General features: G+C 39.3%; 1 protein-coding gene across 1 annotated transcript in view; it reads right to left on the bottom strand.

Moving 5' to 3' along the window:
- KMT2C (lysine methyltransferase 2C) overlaps positions 1 to 22356 on the bottom strand; it is a 195976-nt gene that overhangs the window by 69960 nt on the left and 103660 nt on the right. The window contains exons 7-15 of the mRNA XM_084279900.1: positions 20162 to 20324; positions 19300 to 19471; positions 17378 to 17492; positions 16445 to 16617; positions 15556 to 15713; positions 12930 to 13043; positions 10539 to 11278; positions 2956 to 3075; positions 446 to 562 (exon numbers count right to left, since the gene is read on the bottom strand). Of these exons, the coding sequence (XP_084136026.1) occupies positions 446 to 562; positions 2956 to 3075; positions 10539 to 11278; positions 12930 to 13043; positions 15556 to 15713; positions 16445 to 16617; positions 17378 to 17492; positions 19300 to 19471; positions 20162 to 20324 (1872 nt within the window). The remainder of the gene's footprint in view (positions 1 to 445; positions 563 to 2955; positions 3076 to 10538; positions 11279 to 12929; positions 13044 to 15555; positions 15714 to 16444; positions 16618 to 17377; positions 17493 to 19299; positions 19472 to 20161; positions 20325 to 22356) is intronic.

Below are 22356 nucleotides of genomic sequence, written 5' to 3'. Positions count from 1 at the left end.
ATATCTCCTTCTCTAGGCCTCCTTCATTTCTGCACCGTTCCTCCAGCATTCAGTTTTGGTTCACTGGGCAGAAGAACCTCTGGTCTGATCTGCTATGGCTGCTGTTACCTTCTTACACACAAGTGTTGCTCTCCTTTTTTGTGTTCTTTCAGTGAGTGCTGGCTTTACCCAGCGTGTTTTACACCCAAGGAAATGGAAGTACTCTAAGACTCCCAACAGTTGTCCCTTTAAGTAGTAAGAGCAGCATCAAATTGCTTCAGGTCCATTAAGCTACACAGAGCCCCAGTTCTTCATCACAAACACTTAGTAATAGCCAGGCCATACCAAATACCTCTGTGTTTCAGTGCTCTTGGTTTTACACAGTAATTTATGTTAAGATTTATAGCTGAATAAAATTATGTGACATAAACAGACTGCAATAAGGCTTAAGAATAAGTGTTCTTACCCCTGGAATGACTACAGTCCCAACGCCATTTTTCAGTTTTGATCTACCTCTGCCACCTCTTCCTGAGAGACCTGCACCACGTGGCCTCCGCTTCCCTGGGAATCCTGATCCACGGCCCTATTCAATGTAAGATAACAATTTAAATGCAACCCGAAGTCCTTTTGTTATACAGAATTTAAACTTGTTCAATGCATCCAGGGAAAGACATAAGTAAAGAACCACCCTATGATTTCAAGTGAATATGAGCACACTAGGCCATAGTAATTAAATCTCTGTATACATCACTGTGCAATACCTTGAACTACTTACACGACATAATATGATCACCTTTATCACCAGTAAGAAAGCAGCCAAACCCAGTAACATTTATTTTCTGCTCAGGAATAACTGGAAATATGGAAATGGATATTTTTTCCACAGTTGCAAAGTATCCAAAATAAATATCCTCAGTTCTATGATTAATTTTTCTTTTTAAAGAGTCTGAACGGGGTCTGGGCACTTCATGATTTGCAATCATAGAGACTTTTCTTACACTATGAATAATCAAGCAAGGACTGGAATTTATTAGGACACAATTCTGCTCTCAAAGCGAAGCAGGACCTGGCTCCACCAAATTCTCTTAATCCAGCAGACAGTGAGAGTGCTTTTGATATTGATTTTATCAACGGAGCTCAGGTCAACACTTCCCATAATAAGACTTTTTCTTACAAAATATCCACTTATTTTTAGACAGCTGCTTTTCCCCCTTCCTTATTTTAGATGCAGACATAGTTGCACTGTTCTGTGCTGTGGAGTATTCACAGTACATTAAACTACAATTAACCGTGGAAAAGCAAGTGTGTTTTTAATAATAAACACTTGATATTAATACTGTGATTTAGTTTGAATTTCATATTTATTTTTTTTCCAAATGAGCTAAACACCAAGAGGATCCCTAATCCTTAGTAGTATTTTTCCATGGAGAAATAGAATGTATCAACAATGTCTGTGGGTTCTGGTTGGTATGTCAGATACCTTTACAACATATTTCAGAGTCTCTGAGCTGTATAAATGAGGATAATTATGGTATATACTCAAATAAGCATCTTCCCCACTAGGAAGTGAGCAATGAGGTTATTTATTGCATTTCAAATTTGAGAATAATCTTGGCTTCTAACACCATCCAACTCCCCCCACAGAATATCTAGATTCGGTGTCTGTATCCAAATGTTTGCTGTAAACTACTTTTAATACCAAAGCAAAACATTTACTCAATAAAACAATGTTGACAGAACCGCAAAGCTCCTTGGGGATGGTGTCACCAACAGACATGAACAGTCTCTACTGACGGATTCGGGATTTCCCTGGTTGGAAAGCAGCACTGTGGACTTAGTATTACCAACAGTGTTTTACAAATATGCCAACTCCTGTTTTAAAGAAGCTATAGAAATTTATCCTCATGACTGAAGGGAGAATCCAAGGATCCAATGTTAAAATTTTATTAGCATAAATTAAACTGCTTTACTTTTCTACAATGAGGTAATGTCACACAGCTGTTTTAGGAAGAGAAAGGAAGGATGCTCCTGATGGCTGAAGTATTTATATGTACTTAAGTGAAAGATGAAATGTTGTCCTTACATATATATGGAGTTAATACATATGCACGCACAGGACATACAAACATCAATTAGTATTTAAATCTAAGATGTAAACTCTTCTGGCATGTTTCCTATCTTGTCTGTTTCAGACCAGGTATCAGTAGTGTTATTTTCACACAAATAGTAACAGGAATAAGCACGTACTGGTATCGTTGTTAATGCTGAATATTAAGCTGAAAATTAATGCTTGAAGCAGCAAAAGCTAAGCTAATGTCAAATTAAAATAAAATTAGCATGAGAGTTAAAAGTGAGATGAAAACAAATCCTTGGGAAGCTACAGCTATTTGTCAGGGTTCTACCATGTAGCTTGTTGCCTTTATTTAAAAATAATAATTTCATTTAGTTTCTTCAGGTGTTTTTAATGGTAAATGTTGCTGTGGATACAAGCTTTGGTCCCTATCATCAGGTAGGAAAGTTGTTATTTATTCCCCCCATAAGCCAAAACCGATGTCACTTTGAATCCACCCTGCAAGATTTCTCCACAGCAACAAATTCACCGCACCCTTCAGATCTCCGCTCCTTTCTGTGCCTGGCTTACCTTACTGCCAGTCTTAAGGACATTTTCCTTTTCGGGTAATTTAGTTTGACAGCTACATAAAGCCAACCACAGAAAGTGAAGTAATAAACACACACAAAAAATTGGGAATACAAGCTATTCTTTGTCACTGAAAATCAGGGCAATGCCATCGTACTGTACACTCTGGAAAGCAAACATTTTGTAACCTGATAGCTCCAGAGTTCCAGCTATTTTTAAAGGCCTTAAACAGTAACAGAATGGAAGACTAATTCAGTTCCAAGGTACAGAATCTCATCACTAGTCTCTACAGCAGAAAGATAGCAATGGATACATGAAAATAAATTCAAATTATTTACCACTTTGATGCTCCAAATGGCACTGCCAGGAAGCTGTCTGGATTTAAAAATGTCCCGACCTTCTGAAATGTCTGGGGACCAGGAAGGTGGGCTGACTGTATTATTGGTACTCCAAGCCCCCTAGGATACGGTAGGTGAGAAAATAGATGTATAAAACTCCGCAACATAAAAAAAAGCAAAGCAAAAAAAAAAAAAAAAGAAAAGCAAAAAGCAAGCAACAAAAAAAAATCTGAAAAGCAAAGCACATGCAGGCATAGGCATTTCTATGTTAACTTATGTAGTCAATTAGTTCACTGAGTGAGAGGATGGTGGGAAATCTTGGGGTTCTCACTGGAACACACACTGAAGCAAGTATTAACCTCCAACTGATGGTTAAGTACAACAAAATGAGTTTTATAAACAAAGCATAATACAAATCGAAAGCAATCGTTAACAACAACAAATTATATCCCTAAATTTTATTGCACCAAATGAAGACAACATTAGTTTGAGATGATAACATCCCTCTTACATGTCAAATCACATTTTGGAAGAACAGATGGCCTTAATCGACTTCTGAGTCTAAACTACTGACAATCACAGCAACAACTAGTTTGAGAGGCGTGTGAAACAAAAGCAATATAAATAAGCTACTGAAAAAAAGGAAAGAAAAATAGTCATGGTAATTAGCAAAAGCATCTCTTTCTGAAAGTTTGCCATAAACAAACCATTATAAACCATCACTACTAAGTTTTTACATTACGCTGTGGTATCAAATTTTAATATGTTATTATACACATGTAATAATATACATCCATATGGTGTACCTACAAACTTATAAACTCATTATTACCCTTATTTATATAGTTCCCATCACAGTTAGATACTGTGTAACTCTGTCACAAGCAATATGGCAAAACAAGAAAGAAAAGACGAAGATCAGCATTGATTTTTCTTGTTTAAGTTTCTCAGGCACATGATTATCTGTGGGAGACTTCCTTGAACCCCGAGTAAATACTGCAGGAGACAGCCATCAATGGCTTAATAAATAACTTCATTCTAAATTTTCAGATTAGAGTATTAATGGGATAATACGTTTTCCCAATTCTAAGTTTGTGCAAGTAAGAAATAACATATACAAAGATGAGAAGTAAACCAGAAGAAAAGTACAGGTTTACCTTCTCAAGAATGACATTCAGCGGTAGGATGGCACGGAAATGGAATAACCTCACACACAGTAATAGTCCCAACTATTCGTGTAACTGCTCACACAGGCAAGCCAAAACACATTTACACCTTTGAGTTCTGGTCTATATAATAATAAGCACTGAAAAATTGAGATGCCTTTGGGTTTTCTGAAATGAGGTATTCTCCATCAGGAATGCGTGGGAAACAGCTTCTTTGGAAGCGACAACTCACCCATTCATTTCCGTCTGTAAATAGGTATTTTGCTAACAGCTGTGCTGACTGGAAATAGGGCTACTCCTCAATGGATTTCAGATCAGAAGGATCACAGGCAAGACCTTCCCCAATCCATGTAAGGCACAGCCCGGTTAGCTCAATCTGCTGATGAAGGTATGAGCCAACAGCTCGCTTACCCTCAAGCAGATGAGGAGAAGCTCATATGATGCTGCCTGATTGCTGAGCCGAGGAGGCAGTACCCTACGGCTGCTCAGCTACCTCCATGGTTAGTCCAGCACAGCAGATCCAAAAGAAAAAGTCTGTCACCAGTCTAAAAGCCTAATTACACATAAAAGTTGCATTTTAAAATTGCCAACATCGTCCATGTAGTACAACCCGGCACGGACATGGTGGCATTCAGTGTAAATCTCTAGTTTAGCTATGCCTGCATGGCAAGGGAATGGGGACAAGAGAGCACTTTGAAACAAACTAACTGAACTGAACCACCCAGTACTTCTCAGCTTTGCCCACACCAGGGGATACTGAGACACACAACCTCTCAACTGCTTGGTGGCCAGAACATCACCTCCCTGTTTTCAAACTCCCATCATTGTCCTTCCTCTGCCAAGGTGCTTCCATGTCAGAAACAGGCAGAAAGCAAGCAAGCCACCTTCCACAGAGATTTGATACAGTAACCTTAAGACAACCTTGGGTGACTCCTCTGAAACACATGTCCCTCTCCACCTGTCCTGAATGCCCCCGCGCCCGCTGCACCATCAGCAAAGGGAAACAGGTACTTGCAGATGGCAACTCACCACAGGGGATGGAAGGTGCCAGCTTATAGAATCACAGAATCATTCAGGTTGGAAAAGAACTCCAAGATCATCTAGCCCAACCGTCCCCCTACCACCCATATTACTAACTTAACCATGTCCCTAAGTACCTCATCCAACCTTTCCTTAGACAGACCGAGGGACGGTGACTTCACCACCTCCCTGGGCAACCCGTTCCAATGCCCAACCACTCTTTCTAAGAAGAAATTTCTCCTCATTTCTAACCTGAGCCTCTCCTGGCACAACTCATAGTCATTCCCTCTTGTCCTATCACTAATTATCTGTGAGAAGAGGCTGACCCCAGCTCACCACAACCTCCATTCAGGTAGTTGTAGAGAGCAGTAACTGTGAAAGGAAGTTGTTATCCTAATTACCCTCTCCCACTTCTCTCCAGCAACTCTAAAAGGAATCCTGAGGACTACAGGACACTGCAGGTATCTGCAGTATGGTGAATCCCACTCCTTGAGCCCACAACTTCCACCAGGCAGAAATCGCAAGTCTAACCTTGTTACATTAAGGGCACTGTAGTTTACTCATCAGTTCTCCGTTGACAAATTGTGGTTTTACTTAGCGCTCTCACACCAGTTAACAGCTACATCAGCAGGTTTGTGGCAATGGGCTTCACTGTGCCAGCCGCACTTTTACTATCAAAGAACATCCCATTTTAGCAAGACAAAATTAAAACTCCTACAGTTCCCCCATATTTCTGAAATTCCTAATGCATAGTAAGTAACTGTCCTTATAATACTGCAATTAAAAAAATATGTATAGCAACGCAAAGAAAACCTGTGTATCATAGAAACAATCTTTGCATCAATTTATATGGGAAACAACCTGCTAAGGGTCAAACTCCAACATCTCAAACGTGCTGAAAATACTTAATCAACAACTAAAACTACCTGCTCTTATTTTGGATGTAGAAAATTATTTTCCTCTTCAGATGATGCTCTTCTCTAGTGATTAAGTATATTCAAGAGATTAAAAAAGCTAATAGAATATTAAATCTGAATATGAAATAGTCGGTCTTGCAAAACAAAATGAATTGTATGTGATTCATGAACCATATTGTTAAGAATTAAATTGGAAATTTAATCCAAGTTTTATTGTAGATCAGAAACATTTGAATTCTTGGTCAGATAAACTTAATTAAAAACACACATTTCCACAATACTATGAACAAATGAATTACATCAAAGAGATGCATTAATTATATTTTGGCTTTTAATTAATGCCTATTACCATAGAACGCTGAAGAGAAAGTTCTATTCAGTTCATTTACATCAGAACCATGGCAATAATTATGTACTGGGACAGAAACAGGAAGTCCTAATTCTCCATCCTATTCTTGAGTCCTCCAAACTGAACACCACAGCTGCAAGGAAACCGTGACAAAAGCAAACCCAATGTCAGCGAGGGTCAGGAGATCTCCTGAAATTACCACTGGCTGCGTCTGGCTGCTTAATGCTTTATGAAACCTGCCACAATCACAAACACACAACCTGGGATTTGCATTTCAATACTTAATGTCTTTTAGAGTTGTGAACAAAATTTAATCTGTTCAAAATATAGCTCCCTTCGTGAAAACCCCACACTCAACAACTGTAATGAAAACTCATCTTTGAAAAGAACCTTTCTGGTACCGTGGAACTGAAGACAGCAAAAGGGCTGGAATACCTAAGAAAGAGCTGACATCCAAACCCATCAAGGGGCTTTGCATTTTTCAGTGTCATTTTAGAACAATCTCTTAAAACATCTAGAAATCTGTTGTGAGCTCAGTGCTCACCAATGTCTTCATGATGAAAATTAAATACCTCTCATCTCAGTACTTTCCATGGAGCACATTCTAAAATAATATTTACAATAAAACTGAGACAGTAGAGGGTTGTTATCATTAATACTATTCTACAGACTGTTCTCAACTCTTTACAATAAGTGAAGGGCTTTAAAACACACGTAGCATGGTAAGACTGGTCTGTAAAGAGTTGAGAATGGTCTGTAGAATAACATTAACGATAGCAACCCTCTACTGTTTCAAGCTTACTGTATTATTTCAGCTTCACAAGGCAAATGGGTACTTCAAACTAGATACATGTCAGATCAGTCATCAATATTCTTACATGGTGATTTCTGTTAAGGCTACTACTTCAGAAAATAGAAATCTGAAGATGACTGGCCAGGTCCCATCCCCAGCATAAATTACCAGTTTGCAGGCAAGGGTGGAAAACCCGCACATGCCATGGAGGAGACACCACAGACACAACTCTGAGACAGCACTGTAACATCTGTATCACACTGTCAGCTACTAGCATCTCTGATCAACCAAAAACCACATTCTGGATTCATGTGAAATCAATACGGCTCCATTACCAAGTAGGGTAACAGAAAGAGCCCATGGACCAAAGCCCTTGGACACTAAGCCTGGCAGATAGAGGATCCTCTCCCTGGGCTGGACGCAGATTTAAACCTTACCTGTAGCTAAAGATAATGTTCTACCCTAGGAAACACTGCTAGTAGAAGCGCACCTCACTGACAGGAGTTCTTATGCTGACACAGGCAAAAAGACACTCTCCAAATCAGAATAAGCTTGTACCAGTAAAAGCAATTCCTATCAGTGTAACTGTACCTATTGATTGACACACAGCTTCCCTTTTGTTTAGAAGATGGATTTTCTCCTGTTGCTCCTAACCAAAGCGGTGATGCCTACAGAAATGCTAGTGGGGGGGAAGAGTGGTGGTGATGACACCACCATTGATAGTGCAGCCCTGGAAGGGCCTCATGAAGCCTTTTTAAGCAGAATATTGTCTTCCTGGTTTGCGAGATGGGGAGTGATGTAGTGCTGCTCCAGACACATCACTGAAGCCTATCACAAATGCAAACTACTAAGATTCAATGCAGGAATTCACCTCAGATTATGCATAACTTTGTATTCAATAGCAAAGCTGAGAAATTATTCAAATATATTTTATGAGCAATTGTATTAACAGATTTTGAAGAAAGGGATAATCATTCATCCTACTGCCCAGCACAATACATTGAATTTAATGAAAGCAAATCCAAATCAGAAACCACTCCTCTACATGGATTCCTGTGACTCCAGTGAAGTGTCTTACAAACCTGAGAAGCAATATGCTCAGGATCCAGAGAATTTTTTTTCCTATTAAGTTCTATAAACCCACTATAATGGACTGATTTATCTTTGTAAACAGGAACAGAACACTCCAATAATGTCAGCTACATATTAATATACTCTTCTAGGAGAAAGAGGAAAATATTGCCATCTGTGGGAACCAGCTCCTTTTGGCTTGTCCTTGGGGTCCATGGATTAATCAGGCTCTTTATCAAAGTATCTATTTTACACTTGTACAGTTCTGAACAAGCTAGGAGCTCTGCAATGACAGTGCCTTTGTGCAACAGAAGAGACCCGCTGTGGAGCCAGTGGCAGCTTCACCAAGTATGGAAGCCACAATCTCTTTAGTCAGTAGACACCCTGATCCTATTCTCCATAACATTTTTATTTCTCTGCCCTCTAAGAACTCACCGAGCCGCAAGGTAACGTTTGGATCGCTTAACCTAAGTCCTGACACAAAGCAACACAGCAACATCATGTGTTGCTCTAAATAGAAAGAGCCAGACCTCAGACCCATAAAATTAACATGCCTTTGAGAAGGCAAAATTCCTCCCTGGTGACACCCTGAGAACAAGCACTCATGACCTGGTTTACTCTGAACTGACACACCTATAAATACTAACAAAAAACCACACATGCAGTTTTTAAGATAACATAAATTGAGCTCAATCAGACAAAAACACAAGGTCTTTGGCAACCAAATCTATTTAGAGGTTTCTGCTCCTATCCATAACTCAATTTGGTAATGCACAAATTTCATTAAAAACAAACACAACCCAAACTCTGAATGTTTACAGCAAAAAATAGTAATTTAAAAAACCTACAAAACCCCACACCAGCACACAATTTCTGTGGGCAATCTGAAAGCTAAACCATTTCAGACCCTCTTTGCCCACTGAGGATTTGCCTGATGACATCTTGTGCATATCTATTCTGCTACAGGCATTTACAGTTGGGCTTTTGCAGCCTTCATGTTTCCCTCAACGCATTCTCTGGTAGTTAACTGATTTCTTTACCAGTATCATGATGCTGGTTCTCATGTGGAGCAGAATACAAACTGCCCAGAAGAATACCTAAAGCTCTCAGTGGAACACAAAAAAGGATAAATAAACTTCCCCAACAGAAAACCTGAATTCATGTTGGGCTGCCTAAGAACCCACGCCTCTTCAAACTGCATGACAAGCTGAGAAAAGGAATTTAGTTTTTATGACAGTACAAAGTATTAAGAAAAATTCTTTTCATACATGCTTGCATATGGTGGTAAACCCCCTCTCCCCCCGCCCCCCAAGACATTCTAAAAGCTTCCAAATGTTATTTCTTACATTATGTATGTTGCCTTTATCATATTCTTTTAACCCTTTCAGAACACTATCTCCTAACTTTCCTTAAGAGCCAAGAATTCTGATTCCTTAGGTAACGTAAAAATTTAAAGAATTGTTCAATATTTGGAAAGTGCTTTTTTAACACCAAGGTCTGACGAGTAGGATGTCATCAACCTAGAAGTCCCAAAGACTAAAAGTGCAATGAGAACAGACATGATACACAAATTTGTCACACTGACATACATTTTGATTAGAATTTCTGCAAACACAAAATGAATCTTAGAGACTGATGAACTATTATCTCCACATGACTCGAACAGAGAGCAAGATGGTGCAGAAGGTGATAGATTTAACGTTCTTTTCATTTACCAAATTTAATCCTAGTCAAACCACGATGATTTGTACCAGACAGTTCTTACATGGTATCTGCTAATGCAACAAAACCATCAAATTATTTGCCACACCATTAAGACTGTTGATGAAGATAGTATCTGGCAGCGTGAGGGAAACAGGAGTTGTTGCAGATTTTTCTACAAAGCTCGTTTCAGAAATGTTAACACACTTTGAAGGTACTAGCCAAAATAAATGCATGTATAGAAGAAGATTAAAGAGGCAAGTTAAAAGGCACAACATTACATGTATCTGCACTTGTAGCACATGTATTAAAAATATAACAAATTTTGTTTTATTTTGCTCTAAGCACAAGCTGCAAGAAACTTTAATTCTCACTAGAGAACCTTTATGATGTCTGATCTTTCAATTATTTAACAAGAAATTACTTTCTGGAAGAAATAACTTGGACATTCACGTTAGAGAGTAACTGCATAGTGTGTTCTAAAAAAATAGGTGAATTTATTGCATTACAGTGACATTTAGACTACGTGCTTCATTAATACATAATGAAGTGTTCTACATGCTTACCTGTCTTGATCTGGGTCTTCCAGGAGAAAACTTGCGTTTGGTGATGGCTGGTTTTCCCATGCCAATTTTTGGAGTGACTGATATGTAAGTGGTTGGGAGAGCACTTCCAGCAGTGGAAGGCAACGCTGGGGGCTGAGTGGGCGGTACATCGCGTGCAGAATGCGAGTCAAATGGAACATCTGGCGAGGAAGACACACTTGTCTTGGGTATATTAACTGACGGGGGAACCGAGGGGTAAGACTCAGCTGGTGATTTTATGGGTTTGTCTCCAACTGGTGAACTACTTGCAACACCTTCATTTGCAGAAGTAGCTTCTACTTCTAGAACAGCTGGTGTTTCTGACTTTTCAAGGATTTCTCCTTTTTCTACATCTTTTTGCACTTTTATTATTTCCAGTTGTTGTTCTACGGGGATACAAGTATCTCCTTTACTTTCAGTCTCCTGCATTTCTGGCGTCACAGTTATGGTCTCAGGTACTGAAGGCAGAGACCGAGAGTCTACTGTGGATGCTTCTGATACCTCCACACTACCTTGTGGTAGCTCTGTCTCTTCCACTTGTTTGTTGAGTTCCTGCTGTGATACAGCCTGAGCGCCTTCCGTCACTTCCATCATTTTCTCAGTCTGACTGTCACCAGATGCTGGTGTCTTTTTAGGAGACATTTCCACGTCAGCTGAATTAATTTCAACAGAGACTTCTGTTTCCAGTTCTGTGGTCTTTTCTTCTGGTGATATGCCTGCAACTAAATACAACCATATTAAAGGTTCAGTGCAAAAAAGACAAACCAGTGTACAACAAGTCAACAGGTCCACTTGGTACACACCAAGTACATATCACTTTTCTTAAGTGAACTAAATATGTAGCTTAAAATATACTTCACAAATCTATTTCTTTGTACCTACGTTCACAGCAGTCTACTGTTTTAGTTCATTACTTTTCTCCCCTGCAAACACAGCAGAGTCAATCACAAGGAAGTAGACTCAAGATTGATTTCTGAGGAATCTAAACAAACATTCCCAGGTAGGAAGCTCAGTGTAGCTTCTCCTCTTTCATTTCTGCACACTGAAGATGTAGGGTAGCATAAATTAACGTATTTTAAGCAACTGTCCCAACACTTCCAAAAAGCAGACAGCTAAGAACAACGGGACAAGTACAGATAAACATTATTTCCCTTCTGATGCTCTTCCAGATTTTAGGAAATCACCTAAAATGAAAACAGTTGGTGCTGGTTTTTAATTTACTGATGTCTCATGGATTTCTTTCAAAAATATTTATCTAGCCTTCCCTTGAACCAAAACAAGCATCTCACCCACATCTTTTTTCATCCAGGAGTTCTAGTCTTGTATCCTTTTCATGACAAACCACTTTCTTTGCCCTGAATCTGATGGACCTCAATTCTCTCACAGGCCACTTGCTTTCAATTACACTTACACTCCTCTTAAATCCACACTGTTACAACCTCCCCGGTCACTACAGATTGAAGCCCAGCGCTTTATTACAAAAGCATGGCTTCCCTGAGAGCTGTAAATCATGGCTCTTCTACCACAGGCTGTGATGCATAACAGAGTGATAGCCCAGCAAACCTGAGAGGTTTGGGATTTTTTTGCTTTGGCTTTAAATGCAGGTTTCCTTTTTTTCCTCCTTACAGCAACCATCCTCTAACATTGGCTGGGAGTGGATGGGACAAACTGGAAAGTTCTTTGTCACTGGTACTGGTCACTAGCACATTTCAAGGGCTTAACCCAGAAACCATTCTATGCGCATCTCTTTTTCTTTGGCTGGTATGTGTGATTGATAAGATACACTTATTCCCAAAACACAAATGATCAGTTAATGCAGCACACCCTATCTGGATAAGTACATTTGTTTATTAAACAAATTATCTTTTATTTACAATGGGAAAAAAATCCTTAACCAAAGATAACTTGTGGAAGATTTGCCAACCACAAAGCACATAAACTGGAAAGAAGTTCTAGAGCGTGCCCCAAAATCAAATCCAGTTATTTGCAGCTACAAAGACAACTTTGACAAATTGTGAATGACTGTATTTAAAAAGTAACAAATACAAAGTTTTACTGTAAACCTCCAGTGTACAAAAGCATTTAAGTGTATTTTCAGCTTTTGGAAAAAGCCAGTCCCAAACAAGTAAAAGAAAAAATTCTCCTACACAAATATTCTGAAGACTTTGTCTTCAATAAAATATTTCTTCAGCAAAAAGAGTAGATACTCTTGGTTGAGACTTCAGAAAAGAGAATTGATGTCATTTGTCTCCTACTGCTTTCCAGGCACTTTTTCCTCTTAAAATGTTGTAGTACCACAAACCTTACTGACCAGAAGTGGGTTCTGAAGGGTTCTGTATGGCATTTTCTCAGACTAACAAAACTCTTTCTTACCGTCTGTGACACATCCAACAGCTGATTCTTGACCAGGGCCATCACCAGTTATGGGCTGTTTCTGCAGTGTCGCATCTTCTCCAACACTTTCCATTTCCATTTCATTTGTACAAGCTTAAGAAGAAGCAAAGAAATTATCAAAACTGATATCAAGTTCATTCTATTACTTTGGCACCAGTAACTCCTATTAGACCATTTGGCTAAAGAGAATGATATTTAATTATATGATAGTGGTTAGGACAAACCAGATCAATGAGAAGGTTAGGGAGACTACATAGTGCTCCCTAAAGATTAAGGGTCTTTATCTCATTAACACTGATGCTGTTCGATGCCTTTCAGACAGAGAGATGATACACAAACATCTCATTGTGGAATTTTAATTTGCATGTAGTCACAGACTGCTGTTACGTGAGCAATACAAAATGGATTTTCTCAAGTTACAGTCTGCTCAACTAAACAGAACTTGCAACATGAAGGATTCAAACTTTCATACAAATACTACAATGGCTTATGGCATAGCTATCAGGTTCCAGCTACTATCAGCACTTGGAACATTGATTTTCAAGCTACCTGTTCAACAACATGAAAATTAAATTGTGCCACTTTATAACTGGGTAACCTTAATCTGTGAGTTCCTCTCATTAAATACAGGAATTTACATGGAAAAAGTGCTGCTGAGAGCTTTGGCTGACAGTATCACTACAGAGCTCAGAAACAGGAAATACTTCGGTTTTTTCCTCATGTAAAAGCTTTTTCAGTTAAGGAAATTCACTAAAATGCACTAGAGCAGGAAAACAAAAATATATAGCTGTCTTGGTTTCAGCTAAGAGAAGAGTTAATTCTCTTTTTGCAGCCAGTGTAGTGCTGTGCTTTGGATTCAGCATGAGAATAACGTTGATAACACACTGCTGGTTTCAGTTGCAGCTGAACAGTTGCAGTGTCTACACCAAGTGAAGAAGGACTTTTCAGCTCCCCACACCCTGCCAGGTGCACAAGAAGCTGGGAGAGCACAGCCAGGACAGCTGAGCCAGCCTGGCCCAGGGGATATTCCCTGCCACAGAATGTCATGCTCAGGACAGAGCTGGGGAAGCGTGATGGGAGGTGGGATCACTGCTCAGAAACAGACCAGGCACTGGGGGGCTTTTCTGCAGGTGGTGAGCAACTGTGTTTGTGCATCTAGTTAAAGATGTTCCTGCTTACTGCAGGGGGACTGGAATAGATGACTTTTAAAGGTCCCTTCTAACCTAACACATTCTATGATTCTATGATCACTTTTATACATCACCATCAGTATTTTTCCTTTGTTATCCTATCAAACTGTCTTCATCTCAACCCATGAGACTTTCTTCCATCCTCCTCCCCACCCCCTTAGGGCACGGGGTGCATGGTGCACAGTTACTGGCTGGGGTTAAACCACAACAAGCCTTAACTCAAAAGGAACTGATCCTCCACGTATGTTAGCACTAAAGAAGTCAAACAAATAAAGCTTTCTGTTCAGGGAAGTCTCTTTAAAGTTCAAAGAGCCAGGAACTATTAGGTGATGCTACTTTTAGCACCTAAAAACCGCTCTCAGACTCTGCCAACATTAAAGTGATATTTTAACTTTGAGGAAATGATCATTGAGATTGGCTCCAAATCTGATTTTAATGTGCAAAAGTGCTCTCCTGGGTATAAAACACTGCATGACTGTACTGATGTAATAGCTCCAGATTACTGCTAGTAGTTGAGATGACAGTCCTGTTCTTCCTTGGGGAGAAGAGTATGCTTGTCAATGCTTCTACTAGCTAGAAATCCTAACAGAAGTAATACTTAAAACTTTATCCTTTCAAATGATTGCATTGCTTATTTGAAAGGGTTTTCAGAAGATTAGGAGTTCTTCCAGTTTTGGGTATTATCTGGACATCTTCCTAAAAGTTCTGAAGAGTCTGAAGCCTGAGAATCCAACAGTCTCTACTAACTTTTCAGAATGGACGTGATCTTCAAGGCTTAAGGCATTGCTTCATCCTAACTCAGTGGGCATGTTCACTGGCAGAGTTTTGCTTACTTACACACATTTACCTACTGTCACTGACCTTCCTTGGGGATCACCTTTTTCATCATTTCTTTACTGCTCACAAAACCTACGTGCTTACATGTAGAGACTAACATCAAGGAGAATGACTTGCTTATGCAAAACATCACAGAAAAAGTAAGACTTTTGTATTAGACAACCACTTTGACTTTCCATCCACAAATTATGTGGCTTTCAAAACCACAGATACTTCACACAGCTGAGGTATCAATTTTGTTTAACCAAAGATCAATACACAGGCATTGCTGTTTACGTATCAAAAATGCACGTGGCAGCGGTAGTGCAGTTAATCTGCTAAAATTTTACTTCGCTTCCAAATTTAACCACAGCTGTACTTCTCTTAGCCTGTATGAAAGTAGGTGCTACCCAACAGAGCACGTGGTGTGAAACACACAAAGGCATTCAGTTATGAGTTCACTGCACAGGTCTTGTGGATGACCCACCAGACTCAGATCAACTTCTCTCTATGCTTCCTTACCTTTTACTGAGTATGATATTTATAATAGCTATAGTTCATGTTAGCATTTTGGAAATATAAAGATTACATCTGATTACCTGTTATACTGTCAGGTTCAGGAATGAGTTCAGAAGTATCCATTACATCACATGACCGAGTCTGATCCCCTTCTTGTTTACAAAGAGTGCAGATGTAGTCTTTCAACTGAGACTCCAATTCACTACCTGGACATCTGTCACATTCTATGTGAATCCACCTGGGGAGATTAATTTAGTGTGACTATGATTTTCATAATAAAAATACAAAATATCCTAGTAAAAATCCATTAAAACATTGCACTGTTTTCCATTCCTGTGGGGAAATAAAAATTTGCAAGCAAGGCTTTATTACAGAGAATTTTAGAGAAATAAGCACAACATGTCAGTATGTCAAGCAGTGAACAAATTTAAACATGAAGACCTAAACTGTCACTAAAGCCAACCAGACACCATAGTGTGTATAGCACAACAGGATACAATAGCACTGAATATGAAACACAGCTCACATTCCCAACAGTTTTAGTTACTGGCATAGCAGAAGACATAAAATTAAATAGAGAACATCTACTTTTAAAATTAACGAAAACAGACCACTGCAAACAGCCCTGATTATATAACAGTCTTTAAAAGTTAGGACAATGACTTTTCTGGCCCGCTTACTCACCAAGTAGATGCAACGTAAGAAGCAGCAGTAGCAGCACGTATTTCTCCACACACCTTAGGTAACTGGCCAATTACTACTTATTTGCTAAGATTAAAATAAGACTACCTGCTATTGTTCACTGTACTTGGGGACAAACGAAAAAGATGTTGCACAACAAGATACTGTAGCACTGTACATCAGAGTCTACACCCTCCCCAGAAATGCAATGTCATACAGGTCTCTGTAAGCTTCAGGCATTTTAGTACAATTTAACAACAACAACAACAAAAAAAAGAGGATCCTTACCTTTTGCACATGTGACAATGCAACATGTCTTTCTGGAAGTCTTGGAGGCACAGTTTTTCACAGAAAGGACACAGTAAGTTATCTTGCTGTTGGTAACAACTGTCACATACCAAACAGTTATGGTGCCACTGACAACTTGTTCGCGTGCCACACTCAGCACATACTCTACAGTTCTAGAGATCAAAAGAATTGAGTTGTTACTTATATATCACAATGTGATAGAACTGCCATTAGCTGACATTTCTATGTTTTGAACTAAGTTAGACAAAGTTTCTGTCCTTGGTAATAAATTGTAATAATTGTAATAAATTATACAAGATCTATTAATAGAGCACGAAGAGCCTGTGCAACAACAGCAAGAGGAATTTCCTTGCACTACTCCCTGACTTGAAGGGAGCATCTCTTATGAGACCAAACTTTTTTATTCTTAATCTCAGTTATTTTACGACTGCCATAAACTGACTATGAAACTACATATATCTCACGTACAGGGAATGAAATGTTACACTGAAATTGTATTTTTATTATTAACTTACACACAAAAGTACCAATAAACAAGTTTATTCTGCTCTCCAAAAATGCAAAGGAACCCTGAGCTGCACAACTGCACTTCTGGTAAGCCAGAAGTAGCTGAATACAAAGAGCCTTCACGTATTGCATACACTGCTGCTTAGGTTGTGGTTTACATTTCAGCTTACACTGGATCACCAGAGCGGCTGTTGTTAGATGATGGGTTAGCCCTTGGTTATACTATATTCCTCTTTTGAGAAAGCTGATCTACTGTAAGGCTGCTTCAGCCACACTGGCAGGTACCATCACAGGGCAACTGTAGAGCCACGTCATCCAACGCGAATGGCACTGCTTCAGAAACTACAAACCACATTGCACAGCAACAGCTGTCTGCAATACACCTCGAACCACATAACAACTTACTTTACATTTCCAACCATTTGTTGGTACAGCATCCATAACTGGTTGTAGACAGAAAGTGTGGTAGCCTTTGTCACACGTATCACACACCAACATCTTGTTGTCTTCCCCAGAATGTCTAAGGAAAGTAACGAGAGGTTAAAAAAATATTTACACAAGTGATAACAAAAAGATCTATTTAATGAAAAGTCTAAAGAGGAAGACAAAGAGCAGTGTTGTGAAAATATATGACTACCACTTACAAACAGCCCTGAAGACAGTGCCCTGAAACTCGTATGTAGGTATGAAGACCACTATGCTTACTTTAACAAGCACAGAAGCTGTGCAAACTTCCAGAAATCAGCCCACATCCACTTACACATTTGTAGGCATATTTCATGGCCTTTCAGTAGCGAGATCTGTTAGAAATCTGAAACATGCACTTTATTTCCTTCTGAAAAGAACAGGCAATTGTACTTGCTCCTACAGTCTGACAGTATTTTTTCCAAAGAAGAAAACGAGCCATCACCTCTGACTACCAGAGCTCCTAAAATATCAACCTACATGGCTGCAAGAGTAAAACAAACATTAAAAGAAAAGATTTCAATTTTCCTACCATCATGTATTCCAGAGATCCACCACAAATTTCAGTGATAAAATAAATTTGCAGAGATTAAGACAAATAGTTTGGCAGTATCCAAAGGCATTGTGTTCTTAGTTTAAATTAACTAATTCAATAAATAAACATGTTACGAGATTTGCCTGAATAAAGTTTCACATATGACATTACACCTCCTAGACAATACTTGATTACCTGGGAGACGTGACATTTTATAAACCAGGAAATGCTCTCTCTTTGCATGGAGCTGTGCTTAAAATGCTGTTCTTCAACACTGGCATAAAACTGCCATACTACTGAAGGTAACTGTGGTGAAAACATCACATTTCCTTCTTCTTTTCCACTAGGGAGGGGATTTGTTTACAATTCTGTAAATACCCAGTACAACATTTTCAGGGAGTCTGCTTAGAACATGCTTCACTATTGTAACTTGATTGCTGACATTTGCTACCAGAGAAATCTTCTTTAAGGTGGGTCAACTGGGATGGTAGCAAATCCCAAGTGTTCTGCTTGGAAAAGAGCAGAGCACCGACTGATCAGGTACCTGAAGCAGCAGTGAAGTGGCTTTTCTCCTTCATACTGCCCCAGCTGATCTGACTAAAGCTGAAGAAAACTACTTCTTTTCTAGTAAGCCCTTTAAAACAAAACAAGCAATCAAAAGAACCCTGCAGTGCCCATCAGATTAGGTTATACGAGTACAAGTGCACAAGAGGTCAGAGCTTTCTAAGCGACCCCTTGTCATATTGCGACAGTTACGTTGCAGTGTCTCAGGATTTGCCTGGTGTAACAATTTAATCACGGCCCCTCCTGTCACTTTTATTTCTTTGCTCAATTAAGCCTTGTTTTTGTTTTCAGAATGACTCATTAGCTGTCTCTGAAAGATATTACGAAATAGAAAAGGGGGCCTAGTGCATGGGACCTCCCCAGTATGTGGTACATGCACAGCTGAAATGTCAGCTGAGAGAGAGCACAGGTTCCCAGACTGAAAAGGCATTATGGTCATTCTTAATTTGGGAAATTTGAGAAAAATCTTCCTGAATAACGGGAAAAGTCAGAAGGTTTTGCTGTTCTCCAGAACTCAACAAGATAACAGTAACTCTGGGGGTACAGGGGGCAGGAGTTCCACCTCAGCTCTTTTAAAATAAAGTTTTAAACATCAGGATTTGCTCAGCAACTTAACAGAATATCCTAAGAGATATACCTGGGCAAATAATCTACACTTTTTGGAAAAAAAACCCCAAATCACTAGTTAATAAAAAAGATGTTTTACGGTCACATCACATAAACCTCACACCATCCTCCTCCGTGTCCTTTAAGTCTCACTTACTTGCAGTTCTGGCACACTTTGCAATCAGGACACTGCCAACCTGCTCTTTTTAAAGGTGTAACTTGGATGTCCAGGCACATCCCGTGGTAGTGCTGGCCACAGGTAGTACAAAAAAGTTGATCTAAGAGGTCTCCAGGGCTGTCGCACACTGCACAATTTGCTTCTTCCTTTGCTACAAAAGAAATCATTATTTCAATTATTATTTCATTCCAAATTATGAACAATTCAGTGAACTCAATGAAGCCAAGAAATTCCTTAGTAGTTCTTATGTGTACAAAACTTGATCATTCTTATGAAATTCAAATCTAATTAATATATTTAGTAACTACTTCTTTCATTTGGTTTTCTGATAGAGTCAACTAATCTTCTTGTAACAAAAGTTCATTCATTTTAAACCTTAGTAAGGTCTTATTAAATGAAACAGTTTTATTCTCCTCAAGAGAGTTTTAGGACCACTTCTTTGGAACAAGCAAAAAATAATGCTCCTAACAGATCTAGATCTATTACTTAGCTGCAACATTTGCAATATGGTCGCTCTAAATTGAGTTAGGGTAAGTAAGCAAGCCTATCAATTCAAACTAAAACCTGATGGAAGATAAACGTTATGAGTAAACCCTTCCCATGCTTGGTTGTTAAAAAAGAAAAAGACAGGAAAATACTAGCTTTGCTGTGCACCACCACCAGTCTTTGAAAACCAAAGAGTATGAACTTGCATCTCTTTCACACCTCAACATACACGAATTCTTGGGTATGTGAACTGGGAACACAGGTCTAAACAAATGCACTCTTAAGCTGATCCTCCCACAGAGCAGTCTTCGTAAAATCCAGTACTACCTGTGACATTCGATTCCTCTGTACTTACATCTTTCAGGAGCCTGGTCAATATGGTCTGGACAAAGGAGGGACAAGTTACTGAAATCCTGAAATGTGCCTGCTCCAGCAGCACAGGGGTAATGGTACATCTGGGTACATTTCTCTTCACAGCATTTGATAGTGGCTCCAAGGTGCTTACAATATGCACATCGCTGAAAAACAAACAGAAGAAATTGCTCAAACCCTGGTTTTCCTTGTCATTTTTTCAGCCAGATTTGTTCCCCAGCCTCAGTTTAACACATGAGTCAGCCAGGAGAAGGGATTGAATACTGAGGAGAAAGAAACTAGTGCCTGGGACTGTTGTCTTTCAGTGTACTGCCAGATCTTTCCAACTTAAAATGTCCAGCGAAACCCACTCAAAATACACTGTAATGACCAAGATTATTCTTGTCACAGAAAGCATTTTTCTTCTATATGCTATCTAACTTGAGCTATGCCTTCAGTAAAGAGGCCTGGCAACTTGACTCTGAAAAATAAAGAGACCACGCTATGCTGTCAGTAGGTTCTAACTACAAACCACACAGCTCTCTTGTAATGAAAGCTGCAGACACTGTGATCAGAAACGCAGGTGGAAATGAAACACCGGGTTCTACCAAAAATCTTAGTGACATTACACACTTCTCTCTGGGATGATAATGCATTACATAACTCAGTACTTCCTTCCCTTCTCCTTTCAAGGCTACACAAACATCACCACCAAACTTCGAGAAGGCATAAATAAGCACAGCGATGATTAGAGACCATAGTCACATTCGTAAAGAGCCGATGTCTCCGAAAGAACTACCCAATAACCCTCCAAGTTCACTAGTCAGGAGGGAACAGATTCCATCAGCCTGCTTGCAAAATATCACCCACACCTTTCTGATTCAGTTAATCAATCTTTTTTCTTTCTTGGATTCATTACAGTCCCTGAAGCCCTGTAACATGCTTTTGCACTTTTTCACCAAGGCAACAATACATTTTAAGGCCAGAGTACAGCACTGTAAGATGGGAAGTACACTTACAAAACCCAAACAGGTCAGCGGCTCACAGAACAGACAGCAATGACTGAGCTCAGCGACTCTTGTTCTTCATAATGAAAATATAAACCCAACACTGGCAGGTTTGATTACTAGCTCAAGTGCCAAGTAACATCCAAACAGGAACATACACCAAGTCAAAGAAAAGTTACACACTGCATCTGCTTAATTCTTAGAATATAGACAATATTTATCACCATAATTCTTCTGTGTTTCAAAGTCTGGCATGAAATTAGGCATGAAATAATGTTACAAATAATAAAGCTGCCTGTGTTAACAGCCACATGGATGTCCTCAAAAACCACCGTCTTCAGCGAAAGATCTGCCTATACTACCATGTGTGACAAAGGAAAGAAAAACATAGTATTTTATATTTATACTAAACACAACTGCAGCTTCAAAAGAAAAAACACCCTGGCACAGAAATGAAAGCATGTCACTAAGGATAGCTCCTGCCATCTTTCTGTGCTACAATGCTTAGTCTGATCTTCAGATCCACAGGACATCTCACCTCTCCCCACGTCTAACACCTATTAACAGCATGGAAGAGATGTGTTCCGTTACATTACTAGCCAAAATACTGAGGAGAAGGGAAGGACAAGGTAAGTGAAGTTACATGGAATTCCTGAAGCAGGTTAATAATGTAGCAATATTAATTGAGGACTGCCAACAAAACCAGAGTCATGTAAAAAACTTTTTTCAGGAAATAACACATTCAGTAAACACCCACTGAAGATGCAGCACCAGGTAAATTCTGAACTTTGCTGTGAAATCATCAAGATACAGCCCAAAGCCTCCAACTTCATGAATGCAGCTGCACATTTAACAGCATACAACCCACTGCACTGTTTTGTCCTGGATACTCCCTAAACCCACTGAGATGTCCCAGATTACAGCTACAGGTCAGCTCCCAGACAGGCTATGCACCTTTCAAAGACAGTAACTGCTGAGAAACAGTGGGAACAGGAACCTAGGAGGAGCTACGGTCCAAAATGTGTCCCTTGAGAAAGCATTCTACACAGACTTTGCTGGATCCCACAGCTAACCCTTAAGAATTATTTAACTGGGAAAAGAAATTATGAAAGAATTGCAAGCACTCAAAAGAAGCCAACATTTACTAAAAGCTGGGAATAATGGGTTAAATAGCAATATAAATGGCATTTTT

The sequence above is a fragment of the Gallinula chloropus genome (genome assembly GCF_964237585.1).
Source record: "Gallinula chloropus genome assembly, chromosome: 2".
NCBI classification, from domain to species: Eukaryota; Metazoa; Chordata; class Aves; order Gruiformes; family Rallidae; genus Gallinula; species Gallinula chloropus.
This window is presented reverse-complemented; position numbering and strand designations above follow the sequence as displayed.